Source organism: Fusarium venenatum (assembly GCF_020744135.1).
Source record: "Fusarium venenatum strain MPI-CAGE-CH-0201 chromosome Unknown EDB82scaffold_4, whole genome shotgun sequence".
In the NCBI taxonomy this organism is placed as follows: Eukaryota; Fungi; Ascomycota; class Sordariomycetes; order Hypocreales; family Nectriaceae; genus Fusarium; species Fusarium venenatum.
Window position 1 is genome coordinate 4,786,122 of NW_027072132.1, and position 26,134 is coordinate 4,812,255.

At 48.6% G+C, this 26,134-nt stretch overlaps 7 protein-coding genes across 7 annotated transcripts; 4 read left to right on the plus strand and 3 right to left on the minus strand.

Annotated features, from left to right (window-relative positions):
• Positions 1-775: 775 nt before the first annotated feature.
• On the plus strand, positions 776-5,211 carry EDB82DRAFT_569455 (SNF2 family N-terminal domain-containing protein). Its single transcript, XM_025738665.2, has 3 exons — positions 776-1,285; positions 1,385-1,894; positions 1,946-5,211. Exons 1-3 carry the CDS (start codon positions 1,273-1,275, stop codon positions 4,777-4,779), a joined length of 3,357 nt encoding a protein of 1,118 aa, XP_025593403.1. The 5' UTR covers positions 776-1,272; the 3' UTR covers positions 4,780-5,211.
• On the minus strand, positions 5,212-8,407 carry EDB82DRAFT_515823 (Spc98 family-domain-containing protein). The gene is made up of 3 exons (XM_025738666.2): positions 7,810-8,407; positions 5,801-7,758; positions 5,212-5,743 (listed from the first exon to the last, which is right to left on the minus strand). The coding sequence occupies exons 1-3, from the start codon at positions 8,201-8,203 to the stop codon at positions 5,330-5,332; spliced, it is 2,766 nt and encodes a 921-aa protein (XP_025593404.1). The 5' UTR covers positions 8,204-8,407; the 3' UTR covers positions 5,212-5,329.
• A 471-nt stretch (positions 8,408-8,878) lies between these two features.
• Positions 8,879-10,045, plus strand: EDB82DRAFT_330936 (nucleophile aminohydrolase). Its single transcript, XM_065607493.1, has 3 exons — positions 8,879-9,002; positions 9,079-9,617; positions 9,671-10,045. The coding sequence occupies exons 1-3, from the start codon at positions 8,978-8,980 to the stop codon at positions 9,842-9,844; spliced, it is 738 nt and encodes a 245-aa protein (XP_065463450.1). The 5' UTR covers positions 8,879-8,977; the 3' UTR covers positions 9,845-10,045.
• Positions 9,953-13,504, minus strand: EDB82DRAFT_330944 (uncharacterized protein). The gene is made up of 6 exons (XM_025738668.2): positions 13,116-13,504; positions 12,137-13,051; positions 11,464-12,085; positions 11,352-11,414; positions 10,651-11,299; positions 9,953-10,594 (listed from the first exon to the last, which is right to left on the minus strand). The coding sequence occupies exons 1-6, from the start codon at positions 13,255-13,257 to the stop codon at positions 10,247-10,249; spliced, it is 2,739 nt and encodes a 912-aa protein (XP_025593406.1). The 5' UTR covers positions 13,258-13,504; the 3' UTR covers positions 9,953-10,246.
• A 5,231-nt stretch (positions 13,505-18,735) lies between these two features.
• On the plus strand, positions 18,736-20,353 carry EDB82DRAFT_515831 (methyltransferase-domain-containing protein). Its single transcript, XM_025738669.2, has one exon. The coding sequence runs from the start codon at positions 18,797-18,799 to the stop codon at positions 20,264-20,266; it is 1,470 nt and encodes a 489-aa protein (XP_025593407.1). The 5' UTR covers positions 18,736-18,796; the 3' UTR covers positions 20,267-20,353.
• An 87-nt stretch (positions 20,354-20,440) lies between these two features.
• Positions 20,441-22,132, minus strand: EDB82DRAFT_331193 (uncharacterized protein). The gene is made up of 5 exons (XM_065607494.1): positions 22,043-22,132; positions 21,385-21,983; positions 21,291-21,328; positions 21,071-21,119; positions 20,441-21,019 (listed from the first exon to the last, which is right to left on the minus strand). Coding segments are annotated over exons 1-5 (1,092 nt in total). The 5' UTR covers positions 22,045-22,132; the 3' UTR covers positions 20,441-20,615.
• A 2,255-nt stretch (positions 22,133-24,387) lies between these two features.
• EDB82DRAFT_331052 (uncharacterized protein) lies at positions 24,388-26,131 on the plus strand. Its single transcript, XM_025738671.2, has 4 exons — positions 24,388-25,204; positions 25,296-25,703; positions 25,762-25,848; positions 25,900-26,131. The coding sequence occupies exons 1-4, from the start codon at positions 24,875-24,877 to the stop codon at positions 25,996-25,998; spliced, it is 924 nt and encodes a 307-aa protein (XP_025593409.2). The 5' UTR covers positions 24,388-24,874; the 3' UTR covers positions 25,999-26,131.
• Positions 26,132-26,134: the final 3 nt, after the last annotated feature.

Below are 26,134 nucleotides of genomic sequence, written 5' to 3' on the forward strand. Positions count from 1 at the left end.
AAAATATCTAAAAGTTAGAGCAATTCAATCTTGAAACTTTAGTTAAGAATATACCACAATTGTTCAGTACAGTAATATTTATCGAATTGACGAATAAGAATGTCCCTTGTTAGTATCATGAAATATCGGTCTGTCTACTAATGGACTAACTTGACTGATTGATAGACGGGGTATCTAGATAGATGATCAAAGCACGTACATCTAACCTGCACAACATAATAAACAATGGCTTGTTAAGTTGATTTCATATGCTCGCTTGTGTGATTTCAGCTCGAGGTCTGGAAACTTAGAAATAGCCACTTCTAAAATAAGGCTAGTATGGAGATTTATATTCAACCACTGATAGCATCTAGGCATTCAGTTTTTAATGGATATAAATCAGGAATTGTCATGGAATTCCTTGATTATTTCCCACATCATCAGCGTATAGACCCATTATTAGATACGTTAGTAACTTTTATTACTGGACCTTGAGCCAATCTTGTTGATATGTAGTCAGAATTGACAGAGAGAAAAAGCCTCGAATGCGTCCCGTCGTTGATCATGTGCCCGTAGAGCCCACGCTGGGCGCCTGAAGCTAAACCAAGATAGGCAGAAGGTGCCCACCTTTTTGGCGAACTTGTGGCTGCGTGACCACTGCACTTCAAATCTTGAGCGTAAAAGTCACGCTTTGTCACGCGCCAGGGGACGTGCTTCACCAAATCGAAATCTACAATACAAGCACCTACAGCGTAAGGCACCTAATTCTAATAGAGCAGAGCAGAGCAGCGCATTACAGTTCAGTTCAGTTCAGTTCAGTTCAGTTCAGTTCAGTTCAGTTCAGTTCAGTTCAGTTTAATACACAAACCAAGTTATTCTACCAAAACTTATTCTTACCTTTTCTCTTCTCCCTCCCACTTGCTTCCTCTTCCATCTCAAATTCCCCCAGTTCATCTCATCCCGTGAAACTGGGGTGCCCTGTTCCTCCCCTTGCCCCTCGTCCTCGATAAAGAATATAGGCGGCTTATCATCGCATCACCTCGCCTCTCATCGCATTGCTTCGCCTTTGCATCTTCAACGCCAAAACTCCAATCCTTCTGGGCCAGAACCGCGGGCGCTCTTCCTTTTCATCTCGTCACTTATACATAGTCACCTAAATCATCGGGCAGTCACCTAGTGGTGCAACACTTCTTATGAGAGCGGAATCTCTTCTCATACATTTGACCCATCCAACGCCTTCCTCAAACTGCATCCTGCAAGTAGCCGCCTGCCACCCGCGGCCACTATAAAGAGATGGCTACAAATGGTAAGTTTTTTTTGTCAGCAATTGATTCTTTTCTCTTTTTGGCGCCACTCTTATCAACTTCAAATTCATTCTATCTTCCATGTCTAACCTTGTCTACAGGCCAGCCATCTCGCTCCGCAAGCGGTGTTCCACCTTGGAACCCAGCCGTCTTGCTGCAGCCAAACCACAGAGCTGCTTCGAGCCCAAACCTTGTAAATGCTGCTCATGGGCAGTTTTCACCTTCTCCTATGCATCAGAGCCAAACATACCAGCAGCGAGCTCAAATGAACATGAACAGTAACAACAACTCCATGGTCTTTCAGTTCTCCAGTCCCAACGACACCCCATCTGCTGGTCCCTCTAGCCGGTCATCTACTCCAGGTAGCAGTTACGCAAACGGGTTCAACGGCACGGGCAGCTTTATTGAGCGCATGAATAATGTTCAGCATCGTTCTGTGGTCCCTCAGCCAAAGCGACGGAGAACCGAGGATAGCGATGGCGTGCACCAGTTTATGACTCCTCCGGTCCACGGTGGAGGTGGAGTTCTGAGCCAATATGTCACGGATAAACGAAAGGAAGCTAACAGTGCAACCGCTTCACCTTCCATGATGACAGTTGATCTCACCAGTGGTAGGCCCCTTCTTCCTAACTCTGCTACAAGGCTTTTACTAACATGCCTAGGAAATGACGACGATGATGTTATCGTGCAAGATCCCCGAGAAGAAGAAGTATGCTACGGAATGATCAAGGCTCGTTTGGGCTGCTCTCGGGTTCCCTCGCCCAAGCCGGGCGCGCAGAGCATCTGGGGTCCGGGCTATCAGCCCGCAATCAAAGTTGTGCTCAAGCGACAGATTAATGATACATCGCTTAAGATACAAGCATACGATCATACACGACAGATCATTGGTCTGGTCGAACCTCAAAGTGCCAGGGCTGTCGCTCCTCTTCTCGATTCAAACATCCACCTGAGAACAGATGTGCGAATTCCACCCCAGCCCAAGAGAGTCGGAGAGGAACCTGGCCAGCCGACCTCACGATCGTACGACCTCGATATTGTCATGTATGGGCCGGTCAAGTACGCGAGGAACGTAGGTACACATCTGGGCAAATTTGGCCAGAAGTTGACAGCCCCTTACCTTGTCCAAAAGGGTATTCGGGTTCAGAACCCGCACGTTCTCGAATATCGTCCTCCGCCCCCAAGGTCATACCCACCTAATCCCACTCACGAAGGCCAAACTACTTCGTACGGAAGCACTATTACCAACCGAACCGTGGAGGAAATTCGTTCAGAAGTTATGGGCGTGTTCGATTCCCTTGCACGAAACGATGATTTGCCCGAGATGGAACCCAGTTCCAACATCTTGACGCCTTTACTTAAGCACCAGAAACAAGGTTTGTTCTTTATGATGACCAGAGAGAAGCCTCGCGAGGCCCAGGCCGACCAAAAGACTATGGTTTCCTTCTGGCAGGACAAATGGGGACAGGCTGGGCAAAAGATGTACTTCAATGTCATCACTGGGCAAAGTCAAGCCAGACCACCGGCGGAAACTCGGGGAGGAATTTTGGCTGATATGATGGGTCTCGGCAAAACATTGAGCATCTTGTCGTTGATTACGACTTCGGTCGAGGCAGCTTATGCGTGGGAGCAACAAGCACCCGTCCAGCCAGAAGCGCCGGAACAGAAACCAACCAAGCACGAAGTTCTGTCACAGCAGCCTACCCTTGCGCTGACACCCTTGGTACAAAATGCAAAGACTACTTTGCTCGTCTGTCCTCTCAGTACAGTAACAAACTGGGAAGAACAGATCAAGCAGCACGTCCAGCCCGGCGCTCTCAGCTACCACATCTACCATGGCCCCAACAGAATTAAGGACCCAGCAAGACTCGCCGCTTTCGATCTTGTAATCACCACGTATGGCTCGGTATCCAACGAGCTCAGTTCTCGTCGAAAGGGAAAGGAAGGCCAGCACCCCCTAGAACAGATTGGATGGTTCAGAATTGTGCTCGACGAAGCCCATATGATTCGCGAGAGCAGTACTCTCCAGTTCAAAGCCATTTGCAGACTTCAAGCGGACAGACGGTGGGCTGTTACCGGCACACCAGTTCAGAATCGGCTGGACGATCTTGCGGCTCTCCTGGCATTCCTTCGCCTACATCCTTTCCATGATCGAGCCAAGTTCCTCCGATACATCGTGGAACCTTTCAAGGCATGTGATCCCGAGATCGTGCCCAAGCTACGAATTCTCGTGGATACAATCACGCTGCGCCGGTTGAAAGACAAAATCGATCTGCCTCCTCGAGAGGACCTAGTGATCAGACTCGATTTCAGCCCAGATGAACGCAGTATCTACGACTTGTTCGCGAAGAATGCACAGGATCGAGTCAAGGTGCTCGCTGGAACTCATAATGGCGGCCAGGCACTTGGTGGCAACACCTACATACATATTCTCAAGGCAATTCTACGACTTCGTCTGTTGTGTGCACACGGCAAAGATTTGCTAAATGATGCTGACCTGGACACGTTACAAGGAATGTCCGCAGAGATGGCGATCGATATCGACGACGATGACGATGACGACAGCAAGCCAGCACTTTCCGATCAAAAGGCACACGAGATGTTCACCCTGATGCAGGAGACTAACAATGACACGTGCATAGAATGCAGCAGAAAGCTTGGTTCGAACGAGAGCTCCAATATCGAAGCAGAGGGGCAAGATGACATCCTTGGGTTCATGACTCCTTGTTTCCATATTATCTGCCGGACTTGCATCAAGACGTTTAAGGAACGGGTGAAGTCAGTGACTGCATCTGGCAGCAACAGCGGAAACTGCCCGGTCTGCAATGTGTACGTGAAACATGCTTTCGTGCAGCTTCGCCGAAGGGAGGTGGATGCGGAGCATGACGGCCCAGCCAAACCAAAGTCTCGGAATGCTGTCAAGAATTTTGACAAATATGAAGGCCCCCATACCAAGACTCGTGCCTTGATTGAGGATCTCTTGAAGGCGAAAGCGGCGAGTGATGCAAACCCTAACGAACCCCCATACAAGTCAGTTGTCTTCTCCGGCTGGACATCTCACCTGGATCTCATCGAGCTTGCCCTCGATGCCAACGGTATTGTTTTCACTAGACTGGACGGAAGCATGAGCCGCACGCAACGAACCACAGCTATGGACAGATTCCGAGAGGACAACACGGTTCATGTGATTCTTGTATCCATCATGGCTGGTGGACTGGGTCTGAACTTGACTGCCGGAAACAGCGTGTACGTAATGGAGCCGCAGTACAACCCAGCGGCTGAGGCTCAGGCTATCGACCGTGTCCACCGATTGGGACAGAAACGGCCTGTTCGCACCGTTCGATACATTATGAGAGACAGTTTCGAGGAGAAAATGCTGGAGCTTCAGGAGAAGAAGAGAAAGCTTGCCAGCCTAAGCATGGATGGTCAGAACAGGACCCTGGACAAGGCAGAAGCGGCCAGGCAAAAGTTGATGGATTTGCGAAGTCTTTTCAAATGAACGACGAATGGGCCCGGTTCATGGAGCAGTAACGACTGCATGGAACAGGAGTTTTTGGTGCGATTTTTTTCTTATTACTATTTTTCTTGCGGACTTCTCGACTCACTGGCAGCGAGTCGGTTCAGGCTCAAGTGGCATCATCCTGGGGCGCGAGTGCGCAAACTTTTACGGGTTACTTTATTCGTTCTGGGGTAAGGCTATACTTCTTGACTCTCACGAGATGGTTTTATTATTTCCGGCTTGCATCATTGGTTTCATGGGTGGAGGCTTGAGCGTTGAGTGACATGCGATACTTCAAAATACAATCTTGGGATGTGCTCTGCGGCGTAACTGGAACTGCAGCGGGATGACAAACGGAGCCTCACGATATAGACAATTAACGATTTAAGAACGTACCTCTCATATCACTAAAATCATCAGATGATTGGCCGTCGCGGTTGAACAATTGTGTGTGTGGTATCTTGCTTTGACAATGAACCCCTAACCAACCTACTAACCCCTATAACGCCTCTCCCGTCAACCTTTTTTTTATCCGGCAAGTTCCTATACTCTAAGTTGACTCTTCTTCCTGTCGTAGACCAGCATACTCCGTTCCTTGGTTCGCGGTACTCAAGCGTGCACAAAGACTTAGCAATACCACGGTCTCTGTCGCAGCATAGTGATTAAGCGCGTCAAGCAAAATTTGAAGATGACGACTAAAGTTGCCCTCCCACTTCCGAATAATCTCGAAAAGATTATCAATGCGAGCATCTGCTTCACTGCTTCCGGCGGAGGAGTCGCCGTGGGCTGACGTAGAGCCACGCTGTACTGCCTTTGTCATTTGGAAGCGCTTCCACTGATCCATCGTCATGGTTGAGGGTTTGTTGGTGCCTGAAAGGTCTGGGTCTGACTTTTCGAGCTCACGTGTGAGCCAATTCGTGTAGGCGGCGAAGATCGTGCACGTCTGCATGAGTTTGGAGTGAATCTGTCAATGGAGGTTAGCTATGCTTGAAAGGAATTTATGTATCGAGACAAAACGTACCCTTAGTAGTTTACTATTGGTAAGCATGCATTCCTTGAGACACGTATCCAAGAAGTCGACATGGTCCTGCATAAGCTCATCTACGGTCCGTGTCGAAGTTCCCGAGATTGAATCCGCATTCTCATCCTTTGTCTTTAAACGAGACATGAACTTGTTCCAGTTCGGCTCAATGACTTCAGCTGTGCAGAAGTATAGCAGTTGTTGGACAAAAACCAGCATACGGGCACGAAGCGTCCAAACGCGTCGTTTCCAGATCTCGAGTTTTCTCGAGCCGCCCTTGTGTGCCCAGCTAACGCCTCGAGTCTGTGTTTGCCAGGTAGTCGAGAGTTGTGACTCTAGATAGCGCAGGGAAAGGAGGTAACGGAAGAGGGCTTGGTATCGCCAAACGGTCTTTCGACTAATAACGAGCGACACGGGGAATGGGACAGAGTAATCCAGCTGTAGAGATGTGAAACCCACGGCATTCTTGTCGTTGTCCACAGGTTGATTGGCAAGAGGTTGCAGCGCCTCACCCTGCTCGATACCTGTGATGTTAACAACACGCTGCAAAGCTTTTGTGAGGATAGTCTCGTTCATCTCGACCTTGACATCCTCTTTGAACGGATCAAGGGAGACAAGGCTTCCGGGCTGGCGTAAAACAAGGTCTAGTAGCGATTGCAGTTTGCCGGTGTTAACGGACTTGACGGGTTTTCGCAATTCTGAAGCGCCCAGCTCGAGGAAGTAGGAAAAGTAGTCTGATGGGTCAAGGAAGAAGTAATGCTTGAGAGACCGTAGACGTGCAGGCAGTGAGTGAGCTGTGAGGAGGAGTTGCATGAGAGATTCGTTGGCATGCGCATAAGCGTTGTTGACGTTCTCGAGGAATCGGTTGTCGTCAAAGGAAGCCGGGACGTCTCTGGCAACCTTACTAACATCGACGCCACCGCACTCACGGACAACGTTCAAGTACTTTCCAGCTAACAGAACCTTGTCCTTGACACCCTCGAGTTGTGGCGGAACGTCGTGGTCTCGTATTGTGTATCTCCTCTCCCAGTATTCATCAGTATAATCCTGCTCCAGCCTTTCACGGCGGATGCTCTTCTGCTCCTTGATAAGGAACTCTGAGTGAGGGTCGTGAATGGAACCATGATGGAGCCATCCGTTAAGCATATTCATATAAGGCTTGCTAGCATCCCTCAGTAGAGTCGTTAGCAGCGCTCGAGCTGATGGATCGCCCGACAAAGACTCCAAACGCTTCGTTATCAAGCCAAGAACGACGCCTCCCTTGCATATCTTTTTGCCAGTCATGTTTCCCGGCACTAACTCACCTCCATCTCGGAGTGTCTCAAGGATGTTCTCAAAATCATCACCACTGTCCTCAGATTCATCGGTTTCATCATCAAGCAGAGCATTCTTTTTGAGCAGTTCATGGGCGAGCGAGTAAAGCTGTAGCATCATCTGGCTGGTGGACATGGTATGGATATTGAGCACATGTACGGTGAATGTGTCGCTTGTGAGGAATTGTGTTTCGAGCTGTGCTATCATGACAAGATAATCTTGTAGAAACTTGCGTATTGATGCGCAAAGAGCGTGGTTCACGGACCCGAATTCCTCTCGACTCTGGACGTCGACGAAAGCTTCGAGAGCAACATAATATGTTGCCATTTTGAGCATTGACTGGGTCAGGTCCTGTAGACTCGGATCAAGGCCAGGTAACGTTCTGAAACTGGGTCCTGATAGTCTGTCTCGCTCTTCGTTTGGGTTATATCCCTTGGCGAATCTGATGTATTGTCCTTCATATCCCATGAAGACAAAGAGGAGGTCCTCTACTATTGCTGCTTCTTGAAGCTCCAAACTTAGCTCGCCTAGGGGCTTTGGCTGGGGCGCTTGTGGTATGGTCGAAGCGAGTGGAGGTATGGATATTCGAGAGGCTAAGGGTGCTGTTGTATGTGGTAGGAGAGTTGCTTCGGGGTTCCATGGTACTATAAGCAGAGTCAGTCTTGAGGTCGATGGCTTGGAGGGGAGAAACAAACCCTGGGGGGTCTCAGCTCCAGCCCTTGATTGCCTAGCATCTGGGATATCATTCTTGGGTGCTTTAGACGTATTTCTACTCTCTGAAGCAGTATTGCGTCGATGTGCTCGTTCTGGGCTCGTGTTTCGCGGAACCAAACGCTCAAGCTGAGCTTCAAATGTGCGCTCCGTCACCCTCCGTGACTCAAAGCGGCGTTCCTCATCATGACGACTCGTAGCCCTCGGATTTACGGACGCTGAACGCTTATGGGCACTTGAAAAGTTGGGCTGGGGCGAAGGACCCTTGCGAGGATCGGAGCGCTCGCTCTTGAGGTTGGCTGCTGAACCGCGGGGCCTTTCGTCGCGGTAGTCGTTGGCGCTTGTTCGGCCCGATGGTCGTGGTGCGCCGGAAGACATTGTTCAGCAGGACTACATCTGTGGAAGAGAGAAGCCCTCGAGTGTTGAAGTCTTGAGCGACGGGCGAGGGTTATGGGTGGTCGTAGTCGCGAATATAGTTAGTGGCAGGCAGTAGTCTAGGTAGCTTAAAGTTGTTGATTTGGGGGAGCTGTAAGTGTTTGTGCCCAATTGAAACGCGCGACGACGTGACGTGGGGTTCAGTTGTTTGGTTGCGGGTAGTAGTTAAAAAGGGTCAAATGAAGAGCATTTATGGCTACATGCCTAGTCTAATAACTATTCGCTATAATAATGATGATTCTACTGATCATATCTGCACATCACTCAATTAGACCAATTGAGTTTATAGTTTGTCAATTCAATGCTACCTCAAGTATAGAACAAGAGCTGAATTAGGTCTATATCTTGCTTAGATTCTATATGTTCAAGTGTGGCGGTGAAACTGTGGCTAAGCCGTACAGCAACCGTCCACTAACAAACTGGAAGGCTCCAGCTTCTGTTGCAGAGCGCGGCTGGCTACGTAGGCGGACTGCTTGCCTGCAACTCCACCAGAGCTCACATCCTCAGTCCCATCATTGATTGACTCTCACTCCTTCATTAAGCCTTCCCACTTCCGCCCATCACGACTCTTTCCCACGGCGATTCGGACTGTGTCTCTCGAAACAAACCAGTAATTCTGTCCCCGGAAGTTCTATACAAGAACTTGACCTCTTCATCCACCAGGAATCCTCCGCCCTTCTCTAGTCTAGCTATCGTCACCACACACGAACCGCCAAGATGTTCATGGCAAGATCCGAATACGGCATGTTCACCCTGCCTTCCCTATGAGCATATATTGTTTCTCTGTTCTGCTTGATCGTCGACTAACCCTACGCCAGACCGAGGCATCAACACCTTCTCCCCCGAAGGCCGTCTCTTTCAGGTCGAATACTCTCTCGAGGCCATCAAGCTCGGCTCCACGGCCATCGGCGTAGCCACCTCCGAGGGTGTCATCCTCGGTGTTGAGAAGCGCGTCACTTCTACCCTCCTCGAGACCTCCTCCGTCGAGAAGATTGTCGAGATCGACCGTCACATTGGCTGCGCCATGTCAGGCCTCCAGGCCGATGCCCGCTCCATGGTTGAGCATGCCCGAGTCGAAAGCCAGTCCCACGCCTTCAACTACAACGAGCCCCTCCGTGTTGAGAGCTGCACGCAGGCTATCTGCGATCTCGCCCTGCGCTTCGGCGAGGGTGCCGACGGAGAGGAGACCATCATGAGTCGTCCTTTCGGCGTTGCTCTACTCATTGCTGGTTTTGACGAGGATGGCCCTCAGCTGTTTCACGCTGAGCCCAGTGGTACCTTCTACCGCTACGACGCCAAGGCCATCGGTTCTGGCTCAGAAGGTGCACAGGCTGAGCTCCAGAACGAATACCACAAGGTGAGCTTACACGGTGGTCTTTTGTGCCAACAGAATGACTGACAACTTCATAGTCTTTGACTCTCACAGATGCAGAGACTCTTGTTCTCAAAACATTGAAGCAGGTGATGGAGGAGAAGTTGGACGCCAAGAACGTACAGTTGGCTAGCGTAACCAAGGAGAAGGGCTTCAGAATATACACAGACGAGGAGATGGCCGCAGTCGTGGAGCGGCTGCCAGCCAACTAAGGAGATGTTACCCACGAATCAAGAGAAATTACGAATAGACACAAAGGCACCCAAGTTGGGGGCATTAACGGTATACAATGATCCGAAACATGTTTGCAGGAATTCGTTGATAAGAATCCACGCCTCGTAAAGAGGTTAATATTATGCATCATTAATGTACGGGTACTTACCACAAGCAGCGCTTCCGCCAAATCTTCGAGACTGCCCCATACAATGCAACTCATGAACAATACCTTCACTCCTTTTCCTTCATGCATTTCCCCATTTCCCTATGACTATGTGCAATAGTTGTATACGTATCCAGAGATGAGCCACAAAAAGATGGTACGCTATATAAAACAGACTCGAGAAATCATCGCAGCCACTACTATATACAACACACTCATTTGCACCATACACTACTCAATCATCATCCTTAAGATCAAGAGCCTCAAAGTCTCTTTCAACGCTGAGTAGGCCCAACGCAAATTGAGCTCGCTCTGCCTTAGGTACATGGATCTGACGTCGGATTTCGCCAGTTTCAACTTCTTGGATGAAGCGGTCGATTTGGCGCGGTGCCTGCCACCTTGCGACAGGCACTGGTTCGGTTTCTGGGGCACGGATGTAAGGAGGTCCATGGCCAAGTTGCGCGGCCTTCATCCAAGAAGACTCACATCCCGTGGCGATACGTTCTGCTGATTGCCATCCAGTCAACCGAGTGATGTCGCGCAAGTGGCGTATCACCCAATGGCGTTGTTTCTCATCTCGATACTAATGCAAAATTAGCCACATTTCTCGGACATGTATACATGTAAGGATTAACGCACCTCTATCGCTGCCACAAATAGGCAGAAGCAGCTTTCAATAAATGCAGCACTGACAAGAGTGGTGATTTCTGTCGCCTGTGAAACGTCTTCCGACAAACCAGCTGCTATTCGACCCAGCTTGTTTGAGTATGGACCTGTTTGAGGTGCTGCCATGCCAGCCGCCTGCATCGCTGCAGGAGGCATGGAGGGATGGCAACGAACAAGGTTGATCATGCCCATGTAGAAGTTCATCCAGATTCCTGCTACAGAAAACGTCCGATATTGCATAGTCATCCCAAATGGCGAGTCTCGCTTATCTGAAAATTCAGGCTTGAGTGGCTGGAACTCTGGCCCCAGCTTGCTTTCATATGCCTCGAATCCTCGCTTGATAGATTCCCATTCATGCAAAGCGATACGATAGCTTTCATCCAAGTCCGTATCTTCTGTAGAATCACTTTGGGGCGATGTCTCCTTTGGTGGCGTGAAACCTCTGGGGACCTGGAAGTTCCCGTCTGTGGGAACAATACCATTGAACGGCGGTGGTGAACTTCCTGGGGCTCCTGGAGGCGGACCTTTAGCTTGACTCGCTCGCTTCTTTCGCGCAATGTCTTTGGAAGAGAAATCTGCAAGTCTGCCTAGTAGTAACATCAAATGATCATATGATCCATATCTTTGATTGCCAAGTTAGTCATAGCCCCTTGCAACTTGGGGTTCTCACTTACATCGCTTCAAGTTTCGATATCGGTGCTCGAGGTGGGCACTGAGACCAAAACTGGTAGTTCATGCTACAATCGTCAGACATAAAATATAATCAAATGTGACACGAAAACTTACAACAGCCTGGTGCCAGCCAGCATGCTTTGATACACGTCCATCTTGCAGTACCACCAGAATAGATCCCGCACATTCTCGTAATGCTCGATGTCTCTGTCAGTTACCGAATTCGATAGATCAATACCTTGGTTTTTGCCGAGTCCATAGTCTTCTGCCGTAATGTTCTGGCCTGAAATTGTTTGTAAAATATCGTAGTCATGATCGTTGAGTTCACTCTGAGATGGTATGCTCAGACCAGGGAAGAAGCTATCCATTTGGTTTTGGTTTTGTGCATCCTTTTTCGCCTGCTTGAAACGCTTGACCGGGAGGAATTTCTTCGACATCTCCCTGAGAGGTATTTCGCTGAACAAGATCCGCGCTCCTAAAAGGTGATTGCACCACTTTGTATGGTCTGATGACCAAACCTCAAAGTATGACAATAATAATGTCGCAGCTATCGTTGCAGGCTGTGTTCGTCTTAAGGGTGTGTTAACATTCCTAGCTATTCTTCGGATCGCCAGGTGGTAGTGTTTCATCGCGGCTGTGGCTGGTATGTTTTGTAACTTGGCTATCTGCAAAGCACCCAAGGCAAGCATGGAGTGAAGTAGTGCGGGATGGTTCAGAGATATAACAGGGAATGTGTCTTATGGGTGATTAGTCTTGTATACGCAATCCTCTTTATAAAATAACTCACAGCTCCATAAATTGTTGGCACCTTTCGGGGTAGGGTCGAATGAGTTCTCGCCAGTGTGATCAAAAGGATGTCTCTCATATAGTGACATACTCGGGCCTGTGACTTGGATGAAGTGCATGAAAATCTGCAACATAACAGGGTCCTTGAGTTCCGTTATTCTGGCTGAAGCTGTGTAGTCAGACAAGATGTTACATTGAGCGAACGTCGAAAAGGTCCTAACTCTGGTGCCGTTCGTGTCCCATGTTCCATTAAATTGCTTCATCACAGGTTCGAGAACTTGTCGAGGGTCTTGTGTGTCATCGTCTGATTCACCCATTGAGGCATCGTCCTCTGGTATGTCGAGGTCTTCATAATCGATGCTTGGATCAGATTCTGTTCTGTCCATATCCATCCTTCCCTTCTTGGGAGCTAAGGGGTCCGTCTGCCCAGCAACTGCATAAGGTGGACCGTATTGCCCATTAAGAGGGAGCATACCATACTGGTCTCGGGGATCTTGTGGTGTCCTGTTGTAAACCATTGGGGGTTCGTGGGGCATCATTCCACTAGCATGGTCATATGGTTGGGAAGCCGCCGGAGAGTTGAAGTCGTATGGGTTTGGGGGCGTTTGTACAGCCCCTTGCCCGCGAGTGTAGTGCCCGTACGGTGCTGTTTGGTGTCCGTTGTAGTCAAATGACGGCGGTTTGGGAGCAATCGTGGGTAAGAGGCCTTGCGAGTGTGGTTTTGACTGTAAGTTGCCAACATGGTGCGCAGGCCCGTGGGGATAGTAAGCAGGGCCATAAGGGCCTCCCTGTATCGTGCCCATTGGGTGTTTGAAGATGACTCGCTGGTTGTAACCCTCGCATTGTCGCTTGGATTTGATACAGTTGTTGCATATTGGTCTTCCTTCGTCACATTTTATTCTGCGCCTGCGGCAAGCTTCACGCTTGTGTTAGTGTCGCTGTTCTCATATTGTGCTTACAAGATGGTTCAGATAACTTACTTAAGCACCCCGTCTTTGTTCTTTTGCGAATGTTATTCTTTTTTCGATCCGGGTCGTCCCTCCCGTCATCTTGCTGATTCAAATCCGCAGGAGCCTTTTGGTTGGCAGGTGCAGAAGCAGTTGTAGCCTGGTCCCTATCCATGATGCACGATTTCCAGGTGATTCAACCATACAATTCTTTCTGGGTTGATTGGCAACTTCACATGACGATGCTGTAAATGTCAAGTATGCGTTTCAGGCTTCGATCCCAAGATTCCTAACAAGCCATATAATTGGGAAACCCTAGTTGTATAAGTAGTAGTCGAGAAGATGAGCAGACAACGGACTTGGACTGGAAATGGCCTAGTCTGTAGAATGAAGGTTGGAGCCGAGCGAAAATGGGGAGGAAACAATAAGTGGAACTAAATTCGGCATTAAGAGCCAGACAGAAACAATGTGTAAAACACCAACTTGAGAGATTGATAGAGTGAGGGAAACGTAAGGTGCGTGCAATCTTGTAGGTTCGAAGGGGTAGAAGTGATGTAGTCCGGCCAAAGATTGTATCGCTTGAGAAGATCCAGACGAGTGCAGCGCAAGTAGAGCAGAGCAGGGTAAAGAAAGACAGAGACAGAGACCGCTGTATGGATTAAGTTAAGTTATGGGGAAGCTACTGGAGGCAAGTAATGGAGCAACTGAAACATGCTTGTGTGACTTGAAAGTCGGCGGTTTGCCCAATTCAACTGGACCGTCGGAGCGAGAAATGGTAGTCTGGAGTCTAGAGTCTGGCCGGCGACAGGGCATGGGCCTCAGTCAAGGGTATGATGACGAAGTTGTGCTCAGTCAGGGTTCTGTCCTTTGTCTTGCCCTGAAGTGAGGTCCGGTCCTGTAGATGGTGTCTGAGTTGGCCTGCTTGGTGTCTCTGATATGAATAGCTCCCTCGTTTGTGAATAGAAGTATAGTACAAGAAGTTGATATTGATCTGGTTTAGAGGAGAAAAGGGGCCCCAGCTGATCGACTGTTCTAGCGACGACTAAATGTCAAGTTTCGGTGGTGAGGCAGTGGATGCATTTAATGAGGAACGAGAAAGGGCCGAGGAAGGGCGGGATGCGTGCCGGAAATACAAGTATTATTATGGAGGAAATATCCAGAGCTCCTTGTCTAATGAGGTTTAAGCACTCGAGTAGAGCATCGGAAGTTGAGATAGAATAAGGTAACCAAGTTGGATGTGGAGTGGACGGTGGATGATGGGATGCTTGTGGTGGTTTCCCCCGTCCCCGTTCTTCCGTGTGGGGGGTTCCTTCCGGTGATGGTTGAGTGCTCGTTCGCGCCTCCCTAAACCGACATGGTAGAGGAAAGCGCACTGCACTAATAAGTCAAGCCTAGTCTGCCCGTTGCACAGTATTGAGGTAGGCGATAGGCACCTAACGTTGTCTGGCCTATGCCGGTATAGTACGCTAAGTGCCGGATAGGAACAAGTTGAACCCCTGTTGGTATGGAAGCCAAGATATCACCTAATGGAACAAGCCCCAATTCACCGGTAGTTTAGGATAGTTATGATTAAAGAACCGAACCTAAAGTTGGCACATTAGCGTGCCGAGAGCTCCGGTGAGAAACACCAGCGACTTTCTAGAGGTAGGTCATCACTACGTCCTGTAACTCCCAGGGCACTTACCTCCTCTAATTCACCCTCAGAGTTGAACCAGGACTGAGGGACTGTGGGTGATACATGTGAGCATTGAAGAAGCATCAAGTAATTTTGCCTGAAAATTAAGTTTACTTGAGTCGAAGTTATCGTCCCTTTGCTTTTTTTTTTTTTCCAAATAAAAAAGCATGGGGGTATGGACGATCAATGGAAGCGGCTCCGAGGCACAGTAATACTACATGTAGAAAACTAACAAAACCTCTGCTATATCTCACCAGCATAAAACCACACTATTGCGCACTCTAAGCTCGCAGAAAGAATAACAGCTAGGTAGTGTCAGGATATGGCGATGATAACTGTCCACGTCCATCCTTGCTATAAACAATTCATCAATCACTCAGAGGGATCAGCATCAATAGCTCTTTATGTAGTAGGTATGTAGTTTGCTTCTTAGTCTCAACGCATGACCGGGGTTGACATTGGCTGAATCAGAGTATATACGTCAAGACTCTCATGAAGATGACGAAAATAAAAATATTTATATCATTGATACACTTTTGACTGTGCTATCGTATCCGTCACTGTGGCATTGAAAGAGGATCTGGTCTAAGGCACGCGCTTACAAAAACTGCCACCCGTTGATAATCTACACATGCTATACCCTGTAGGCGCTAATCGCCAAGACACTATCTCTGATACGGTGCAGTAGGGTATTGCAGTTAATAAACGTTGACCCTAGCCCAAAGCCTAACAAGCAGATGGCTTTGGATTTAGTTAGAGTCCATGTGGAAAGGCTCCCGTATTGTCTAAGAAAGGCTGGCAGGTTGTAGCTAGCTTTTAGTTTGACTGCTAATCCCGTCTCTGGACGGAGAATGATGCAAACAGATCTGTCATAAATATGTGTCTTGAGTTAATCAGAAACAAACATCCGTAGTTCTTATGACAACGAGCACTGCCATATAACGATATACATACTCCGTCATATCTGTGCTCAGCACAGTCGTATCTTTACTGTAAATTAGTTGCCAAGAATGAGCAATGTCTATTGAACTCAAACCAACGCCGTCTACCATAACATGCCGGTACATAATTGCATTGTCGAGCAAATCAAAGTTTAGCTTATTTTCACATTATTTAACCTCTATCCAACCTTGGGTCAAGATCCATTCATACCCCCAACAGTAAAAAGACTAGCAACCAGCAACCCTTTCTTACACAGTGCAATACAATGCAATAGGTATTGTTTCTGCGTTTCTTATTTTGGCAATCCCAGCCCTAAATAAGGCTCCCCATGACGATCTGCTACTCCTTCATCACACCCATCTCAAAGTCCTAGACCGCCCCTTGATCTCGTAGGTGTGGCTCAAGCCTGTGAGGCAAGGTGCAATTTTATTGATTCCTTGGAACCTTGCATTATTAGTAGTGACTGTCAATCACCAATTTCATTTCATTTCGTCTACATCTGACTAGCTTCTATCGGACTCTTCTCGGGCGGTCCCTGTTCTCCCGTCCGCCGAAGCCTCCGAATGAACGGCTACCAAACTCCGGTCCTCCCTTTTATCAAACCTTAACTTGTTAATCATAGCAAACTCATCTGCATGTTTGTTACACGAAGCCAAGTCAACAGTCTAGCCTAAACCTCCTCCTCTGTTCGTACATGAGACGATTTTAACCCCAGTCTCCGTTGGGCTGTCAGATGAGTTGCTAACTGCAATCCGTTGGTCAATGAGCGTCTTTACGTATTGCACTATACCATACTCCACGGTGACTTTCTACTATTATGTGTCCCTTCTGTACGCTTGTAACCAACGCTCCTTTCATTTCGTCCTCATGGTCCCAAAGCAATTCTTGACGCGAGCATCAACTAAGCTGGATAGGGAACGTTGGTGTGACACAAACAAGCACGGCGTTGCACGCCCTTCGTTTGCCGTCCTGTCTAGAGTCTTTGAATGCATGTCATCGTCTCTCTGTCCAAGAAAAGGTGCGACCATACATCACATCACGAGCACAACCCAGTAAGTAGAAACATACTGCCGTTGCGTAGCCTCAAGATTCTATGCATCATCTCTCGGCCTGGCCTCAACCTAGCGCTGGTCGCTACTGGAAGACCGATCCCTGCTGACTATTATGTTGTGAGCCCCGCCATGTAGTGGCTTTCGTTCTTCTGATGTTGGACCGTGAATATGCTCCTCGTCCTGAATTGACTAAAGTTGTCTGGCGACAGAGACATGTCTAAGACTATCTCAAAGAAAAGTCGGCGTCAAGAGTCAACTTCTTTGCTACAGTCAGTTGTACAAGCGCTTCTAAGCAAGTGTCGTAGCGATCGAGTTCTCTAAAGGCCTACGGCTATGTATGCCTGTACCTCATACCCTGCGTGCTTGTTTCACGAGTGTGAGCTTTGCATGTGCACCTGGTTTGGGCGAGGGGAGGATTTGGTAGGAAGAGAGATATTCCTGGAAAGAGCGTCATTATTTTTGCTATCAAAGAGTTGAAACTTGGGTCTTCAGTTCACCACCAGGCGATGTTGGTCCAGGACATTGAGAGACAAATGATGTGCTCATGTTTAGCACGAGCCCATATTGACTCGGGCACAAACTAATTGCCTGCCTAGCTGTACTGCCACAACATGGCAAGCTTTCCCATCTACAGATATCCTGTATCGGTCTGGTTTCTGCCGTGCTTTGTGAAATCTCCAAAGTGGACAACGCCACTCTGATCAGTGCAGACCAAGACCCATGTGCCTCGTGTTCAGATGAAATGCAGTACTCAGGTCCAGGCACCCAACAGGTCATCTATTTTCATGAATGAACGCTTGATCGCGGCAATGCAAGCCAGCTCAAGTTATCGGGACCGTGCATTGATGAGAGGCGGTCTCGAACTGGGGATTGAGTCACTCGTAGTGTTGCCGAATACTCGAGAGCCGATTGACCGTGGCAAATCGCCATGAATCGGTATATGTATGTGTATCTTGAGGCTCTTGTATAGGTGGCTATGATGCTGTTCGCCAGTCGTCTTCTGCACACAACCGCTATCATGAATCACACAGCATGCGAGTGATGATATGAACGATGCGAGTACAAAAGTCGACAACAGATCAAGGAATAATACATTCCATAGCTTTGGACTGAAATCTTTTTTGCGGTCTTGACCTGTTAGTAGCATGAATTGCAACAAAGATCCCTTGCACTTATCATCCCAAGTTGTTGATGTTGATGTGTTTTAGTTGTTGGTTAACCAGATATTCAAGTCTTCTGAGCAGTTTCCAGAGTAGTTTAAATTCAACCGATTTTGTATGCCTCGCCTTGATTGAGAATAACTGAAAGCAAAAAGAAAAGGAAACGAACGGGCCTCTTTGCCTTTGCGCCATCCACCGATTTGGATGGACCATGGCATTCGGGGATGCGTATATGTGATTCCCTCGGGAGGACAACATGACAAGTATTGGTCTTCTTGAAATTATGTGACACCTCTTCAAGATCCCAACTCCTTGCCATTGCCTGTACTTCTCCGAGATGTTGTTTCGAACGCGATCTCAAAAATGGCCGTGGTATGAGTCAGGAGACTTCTCGGGTCTAGGCGTAGAACTTTTCTTAGATTAGCTACTCAAGCGATTTGGATCGACCCACGACTTTTCCGGGAGTGCTTTGATGTTCCTTTAGGGGATTTCACGAGTCTCACAGCTCAAGACATGTCAGAAATCAGGACTACTGATCTTTGTTTGTGAAGATAATGTCGTACCAAATATAAACCATACTACGGCGGCTGTAGTCTATGACTCTTGCTAAGGCTATGGATTAAATTAGAATATTTTAAATAATTTGTACATTCTCAAGAGACCCCAAAACTCAATTCAATGTGTGGGTCTAATGCAGGTAGGTGAGGTTGGCTAACACCCCGATATGGCAAGTGCACGGACCATGATGTGGATCTACTCAGTACGTACCTTATCGCAATCAAAAATTCAGATCTCAAAAATTATTCAAGCATTGAGACTTCACCCATCAACTCAAATCGCTACTTCACCAACACATATAATAATAAGCCCATATATTATTCAATAATGTTTGCGGTTCCAGGATGGTCTGTTCCGTCAGACGGTCTCAAGGCTGAAGCGCCTTCCAAAAACAACAGCGCGCCCGGCACAAAATCCAAGAAGCGCAAGCGCAACAACGCCGCTTCTGCGCAAGAGAACGTTGACTCTTCAACAGTCGCGGATCTGTGGGAGTCTGTCATTGAGGGAAAGAAACCAGAGAAGCAGCAGCAGCAAAATTCTGAGCAGTCTGCTAAGCGTCAGAGAAAGCAGGGCAAGGGAAAGAAGACTGAGGATGAAAAGCCTGAGGAGAGTAAAGAGGATATCGCTGCCGTTACTACTGAGGGTGAGGCCCAGCCCAAACCTAAGAAGGACAAGAAGCAGAAGCAGAAGCAAAAATCTGGGGAGGAATTAGCAGAAACTACCAAATCCCCTGCAAAGGATGCTGTTGTGAAGGCACCTCTGCCTCCTGCTCCTCCCAAGCTCACTCCCCTCCAAGCTTCCATGAGAGAGAAGCTTATTTCAGCGCGTTTCCGACATCTCAATGAGACACTCTACACCCGCCCCTCCGAAGAGGCCTTCAGCTTATTCGATGAATCCCCCGAGATGTTCGATGAGTACCACGAGGGTTTCCGTCGCCAGGTCAAGGTTTGGCCTGAGAACCCTGTCGACAGCTTCCTCAAGGATATTCGTGCGCGAGGCAAGGTCCGCCAGCAAGGCAAAGGCAAGCCTGGAGCTCCCCCCACGCCTCTCTCCAAGACAACACTGCCTCGCACGCAGCAAGAGTGCACAATTGCAGATCTTGGTTGTGGTGATGCTCGTCTTGCTGAGGCGCTTCAGAAAGACGGCAAGAAATTGCGCGTCAACGTTAAGAGCTACGATCTCCAGAGCCCAAGTCCTCTAGTCACCAAGGCTGATATCGCCAACTTGCCTCTTGCCGACGGTTCTGTCAATGTTGCCGTTTTCTGTCTCGCTCTTATGGGCACAAACTGGGTCGATTTTATCGATGAGGCTTACCGTATTCTACACTGGAAGGGCGAGCTCTGGGTTGCTGAGATCAAGAGCCGTTTTGGTCCCATTCGAAACAAGAACGCCCCTGTGACCCACAGTGTTGGTAACCGCAAAAAGAACGCCGTTGCTGGCAAAAAGGGCAAGGGCAAGGGTGCCGACAACGATGCTGAGCATGATGAGGACTTGGCCGTCGAGGTGGACGGTGTGGATGATCGTCGCCGGGAGACCGATGTGTCAGCGTTCGTAGAAGTGCTCAAGTCGCGAGGCTTTGTCCTTCAGGGAGACCGAGAGGCGATTGATTTGTCCAACAGAATGTTTGTCAAGATGCACTTCATCAAGGGCGCATCGCCAACCAAGGGAAAGCATGTGAAGGAGCAGGAGGCTCCCAAGGGCAAGAGGCCAATCATCCGCAGGATAGATCCTATCGATGCGGAGCCAGAGGTCAATGAGGCCTCCGTCTTGAAACCTTGCGTCTACAAGATCAGGTAAGCGCAAGGACGTGATGGAAATCCGATGGGCATTTATAGATTAGTCACTGCGATGAGCAATACCCGCACCAACAGCTGATGAGCAATTTGTACTCCATAACTACGTGTAATTCTTGTATCTTGTTACTCCTAAAAACCATGCTCCAACGCGAACGTCATGCGTGCATTCCTTGTCCATGACCCTTAAAGAGAACGAAATCTTTCTATCTGTCCGCTTTAAAACAGATGGTAAAACAGTCATCTATCATTATGCTCCCTTTTACATGTTTGTTATTTTCCGTCGTGGCCCCGATACCGCCCAATGCGAGTTAGTATTGACGCTAGGAAAGTCGACACAAGTTGGTGTAAACCTAGAAGAAAATCAAACTGGCGGCAACATCGGGGTTGCCGTCTGCAGCCTGAAGAGCCTGGATAGCTTGTTCCCTAGTTGCGCCCATCGAGACCAGGCTCTCAATAGCTTGTGGTGAGATGTTTGTTCTCGGAGCAGCAGGTTGAGCCGCCGGCTGGGACTGGAGCTGGGGTGCAGGAACTGGGGCTTGTGCGGGCGGGGCGGCCTGTGCCGGAACCGGTTGTTGCTGCTGGTCAGGAGGCACAACGGCTCCAGAGCGCTGTCCAATTGTCGTACCATCAGGGCCAGGCAAAGTCGGTTCCTGTACCGCTGCTGCCTCTTCCTCTTTGGGGATTTCGGCCTCTCCCAAGAAAGGGACCTCTTCACCTTGAATGCACAGCTTGTCCTTGGCCAGATCGATGGTAGCTTGGTACCGTTTCAACATGTCGAGGCCAAGCAAAAGATCAACTGATTTACCTTCCATGACAGTGAAACTGCAGGGTAAGAACAAATTTCCAATTTTGATCTGGGCAGAATGAACACGGCCAATGATATTGGCCGTACCAACACCACGAGCGACACCGGCAAATCGGGTATCAACAAGTCTCATGATTCCGCACGCCTCAGCACACGAAGGAGACATAATGGTAGCCTGAGCACCAGAATCCACAAAGGCCTTAACTGGGTGTCCATTGACCTCGACATCGACATAGAGCATGTGGACTCTGCCAAACACTAGGGAGACATCGAGTTAGCATGCAGGTTGCGCCATAGTATGGCATGTCAAATACCTTCAGGATTGTGCTCCATAGCATTCTGTAGGTTCTCCATGACTCGCTCTTGTCGAATCATTTCTTCGATCTTCCTCTGGTTCTCAATATTGAAAGGGTCGTCGTTGAGTCTTTCGATCTCCCGTTGGCGTTCCTGACGCTCGCGTTGCTCCCTATTCTGGCTGTCGAGGAAGATCTGTGCAAAGCGGGCGGGATCATCAACTGCGGAAGCCAGCTCGGGGTGTTGGGACTGAAGCTGCTGCCTCAGAGCAGGCTGACCAAGGATCTGGAGGCGAATGAGTTCAGGATCCTGTTCGTTTCTGGCCTGTCTCCTCGGTTGAGGGCGTCGAGCTTGTTCCGGTACACCGGTGCTGCCTCTCATATCTCGAACATGCAGGGCCAACATCTCCCCATCGGCAATCTGTAGCTGCTCCATTGTTTGCGTATCATCCGAGATCAGACGGCCGTTGTGGTAGATGTGTTGTGAGGTTGGAGGGATGGTCGATTCGGCCTGGATAGATTCGCGGAGCGTAGCCAGGGTCATGTCGGGGAAGATCTCGACGGTGAGTAGGCTGTCCTGCTCCCCAGCCTGGGGGTTGAATATATTGAGGGTGATGCGCCTGTTGTCGAGGTTAGCATGGGCGAAGATGACGTAAATGTATATGGATGATGAACCGACATTGTAGTGTTTCTCTTGGTTTATTTCTGCTGTTATTGAGGATAATATTCAGTAGCTAGATATTTGACCAGGCAGGGATGAGACGGAAGACGTCAAGGCGTTTCGAAAAAGTGGCTGGTCGTGAGAGGAGTAGGTGTAGGTTTGGATGCGGGTGCGGGTGCGGACGTGGCTAATAAAATCCAACAACAGCTCAGCAAAGTTAAACTCAAGTGCATCTAAGTTTGTGAAAGCTCAGCTTAGTAAAAAGAATTTGGATGAATCACAAATCTTTCGTCAATATGAGACAGGGCTTGTAAGAGAAAAGAATCGTGGATCCAATGCAAGGTTGTAGGTAGGCAGAAAAAAATATCGGAGGGGAAGATGGATGGAGATAGATGCAAGTAGAGCAGTGTAGTGTACTAAGGTAGGTGCAGGTACATTTACATCCATGACCTACCTTCCTAGGTACACATGAGCTTCGGCGGTAGTCACTATTATGAGGGGCCACTTCCGCGTCTAGGCCGGGCTGTTTTGGTTTTGGGAGGGGCGACTTTGCTTCCATTCTGCCTATGTCTTCGACTTAGGTTTGAAGGTTCCATTAGAGCGGCGACGCTACAGTTTAGGTGATCTATCAGATACCTATGATATGGGAAAACTGCCCATTTGCCATGATCACGAAGCACAAGGAATACCAAATTGGCTTGTCCTGAGCATGGCAAAATTCAATGACTTATCTCGCTTGGTACCTACTACTTATCAAGGTAGCCGGGTTGCACAGTTCATCCCGTCTCATTCAGTTTTTGACTTACATCATCCTCTCCACCCTCCATTCTGCCCTATAGCTGTAATGGAGCTTCATTGGACTTTGGGGGTGCAAACAAACTTGTTAACCAAGTTTGCTTCCGCAACCCACCATCACTCATCATCTTCCTATCTACCTAGCCATCAAACAAGATTGTTGTGGTCATTGCTGCCTATTTGCCTTTCTTAGTCAGCCAAAGTACAAGTTTATGTTGTATTGCTCTATGTACCGCTAGGCAGGAGTGTCTGTACGCACGCTCTCAGCCAAGGACAAGGACAAGGCAATTCTCAGATGCCGACGGAAACATACGGATGCTTACTGTGTATGCTCCGGAGGCAGGCAGGCAGGCGCTGCGATGATGACGAATCGTCGCTCTTGATGCAGGCAGACAAAGGGGTCGGAATGCTATGGAGTTGGCATACAGTCCTTGTTCTTAGGTCCAATAATGGTAAGCATATCGAGCAGAATGTAACGAATCAATTTTCAAGGCAGACTTGCTGCATAGTACCAACCCTCAACCAACATACAAGTTGACCGTTGATTTACATGCCTCAAAACCATCGAGCGAGTTGCACTCCAACAAGGTTCCTAAAACAATAATATTGGCATTCTGCAGCAGGGTCTAAAGACTTAAGATCGTATGCGGCGGCGGCTGCTGCCGCTCAGGGACCCCCAACTGCTGATCGCCTGGGTTACTTCAACAGGGAGTGCCGGGAGGCACAGAATGATCTCCTGCAGCGTTTTACATGGCCACATAGCGACATCCTTGATCGAATATGCAAGCTATGGTTGTGTTCCGGCTTCCCGTCGACTGGGTTCAGCAACCTTTACTACATTACGTTTCCTGTCCGGCTTGTCATAAACATCGAACAATTTTACTGCGGGAGGGTTGGAAGGGAAGTGGGCGGAATCGGAGCCAACTGTTCATAAGGCTTCAGAAGGTAAGAGAACGAGATCATATATACTGTTTTCAAGGTACCATTGACCGTTGTCTCAATGCAACGTCGACTACCAACAGCATAAAACTGGTCTCGTTAACAAATAGAGCACCGCAGAACTTACCAACTGACTACTAACCTATTCGTACCACATCTACCCTAGACAACGTATAGGGTCTTTTGTTCACCCACAACACCTACTGCATTCATTCTCGATATCTTTTGTTTTTCGTTGCTCCCCTGAAATAATCTGCAAACTGCCGTGCCTTTTGTTTGCCTGTGTCGAGGTCACGCGACTTGGTATGTCATGTGCCAGACCTAAACTACCACTGGTGATGGAGCCGGAACAAGCTCTCCCCGCTCATAAACCCATCTTGACCAGAAAGGGAGAGGATATATGAGACGAAACGAGACAAGACGAGTCGCAGTTCAACGACGATACCCTGTTCCTCTCATCCCAAACATGCTGAGAGGTGACATTGACCATCCCGAATTCTCAAGCATATAGCCTCACTTTCTCAACATTGTCCACTTGTAATCCCTATTGCCTATAAACCGTTACCCACTGGCCCCATTACATTACGGCGCCGGCCTGCATCATCCGATCAGCTCGGCATTCGTGGGTCCACCAGAATTAATGAGCAAACAGGAATCTTTTTTTGTCCCATGACGTTTCATTCACTGTCAAACGAGTCGAGTTCTGTGATTCAGTAACTCAGAAAAAAAAATCAGAGCAAACATCTGATCGTGGCCGGGCTTATCCAAGGCACAAAACTCATTCAACCACCAAACGCCACTCTCTAAACGTTTGCACTCAACTCCAGAAGTGCACAGGCGAACTTCACCAATTGCTCTCATCGAACCACTTCATATCGTTCAATTGGCTTCATTTTCGCCAAGTCAGGCTCGGCACAGTCTCATATTGTTGATAAAAACTTCACGTCTTCTGCATCAGCTCTCAATTCTCGAAACGGTCCATAAATTCCACCCCGCAGCTGCTCTCTATTCCTGGCGCCGACTTATACTGAGGTAGTACCTCTGTTCACTATCGTCACATCAGAATCATCCCAACACTATACGTCTCAACAACACCAGTCAAATCTCAATCCCCCTATGGGAAGAATGGAAGTGAAGAACGAATTCGCCTCTGCCGCCAGAGATATCATCTTCTCTGGCGGCCTCACCGATTCCAAGGAGAAGAAGGAAGACGAAGACGATGGCGCCATCACCGATGGAGACGCTGATGATGATATGGTCAACACCAAAAGAAGCTTTTCTACAATGAGAATCCAGAAGAGAAACTCAGAAGCTAGCCTCCTGAAGAAGGTTATTCCGTTTCATTGGGCACCCATGCTTCAGCCCCTGACCGAGAATGACATCGATACATGTGTGACTCTTGAAGATGTCGCACTCTCAGAAGCCTATAGATCCCCGCGCGAGAAGGTCAGTTACGGAATTCTCAAGCGGCCGTTCTGAGAGGCCGCTTGAAGACTCAAAATGCGGCCAGACCCTGCTTGCTAACCAATGGGGACAGATTGAGTATCGCATCCGAAATGGAACTTGCTATGGCCTGTTCAACACCGTCAGACCAGCCGACGTGAAGAAAATATCTCTCTCAACGATGCAGCACAGTCGGCCAGTCGAGGGTGGTCGCTGCGACGGGGCCAAGCATGTCATGTTTGCGCACGTTCTCGCTACACTTGGAACTAACCCAGTCATTACTGACGCGGACATGGCCATGCCTGAGAACTGGCGGGATTCAAAGGCTTGCAAAGGGTCTCCCCTGGGCCACCAATCCTCGGGAAGGACGATTTGTCTCCACTCATTTATCGTGTGCCCAGAGGTCCAGGGCGTTGGTATTGGCAAAACAGTGATGAAGTCGTATCTGGAGCTCATGAATGAGTCTGGTGTGGCTGACCGAGTTGCAATCATTTGTCAGCCAGTAAGTTATTATACAATTACAATTACATCAAAGGTTTATGATACTAATATGCACATAGTACGCCATCCAATTCTACAAGTGTTTCGCATTTAAAGACCTTGGCCCTAGCACGGAAGCCCTTCCCGGTCAAGGCTATCATGCCATGGTAAGTTGATATCTCGAGAACATCAGTTGATAATTACTGACCCATCCCCAGGTGCTCGAATTGCGCGGTCCCAAGAGAAAGACCAAAGAGGAGCCTACGCGAAAGAACAAGGAAGATTCCAAGGATACTAAGCCCAAGAAGCCGTCATGATCTGTTTCGTTGGCTTGTTGCAGGCGTTTTGAGTTGTACAAATAACTCTACTGTACCAAGAATCTTGATGTATTTGCCTCATTTTTCGCACATAAGATATCACCAAAAGAGCCGCATCATCTGCAATAATGAGATA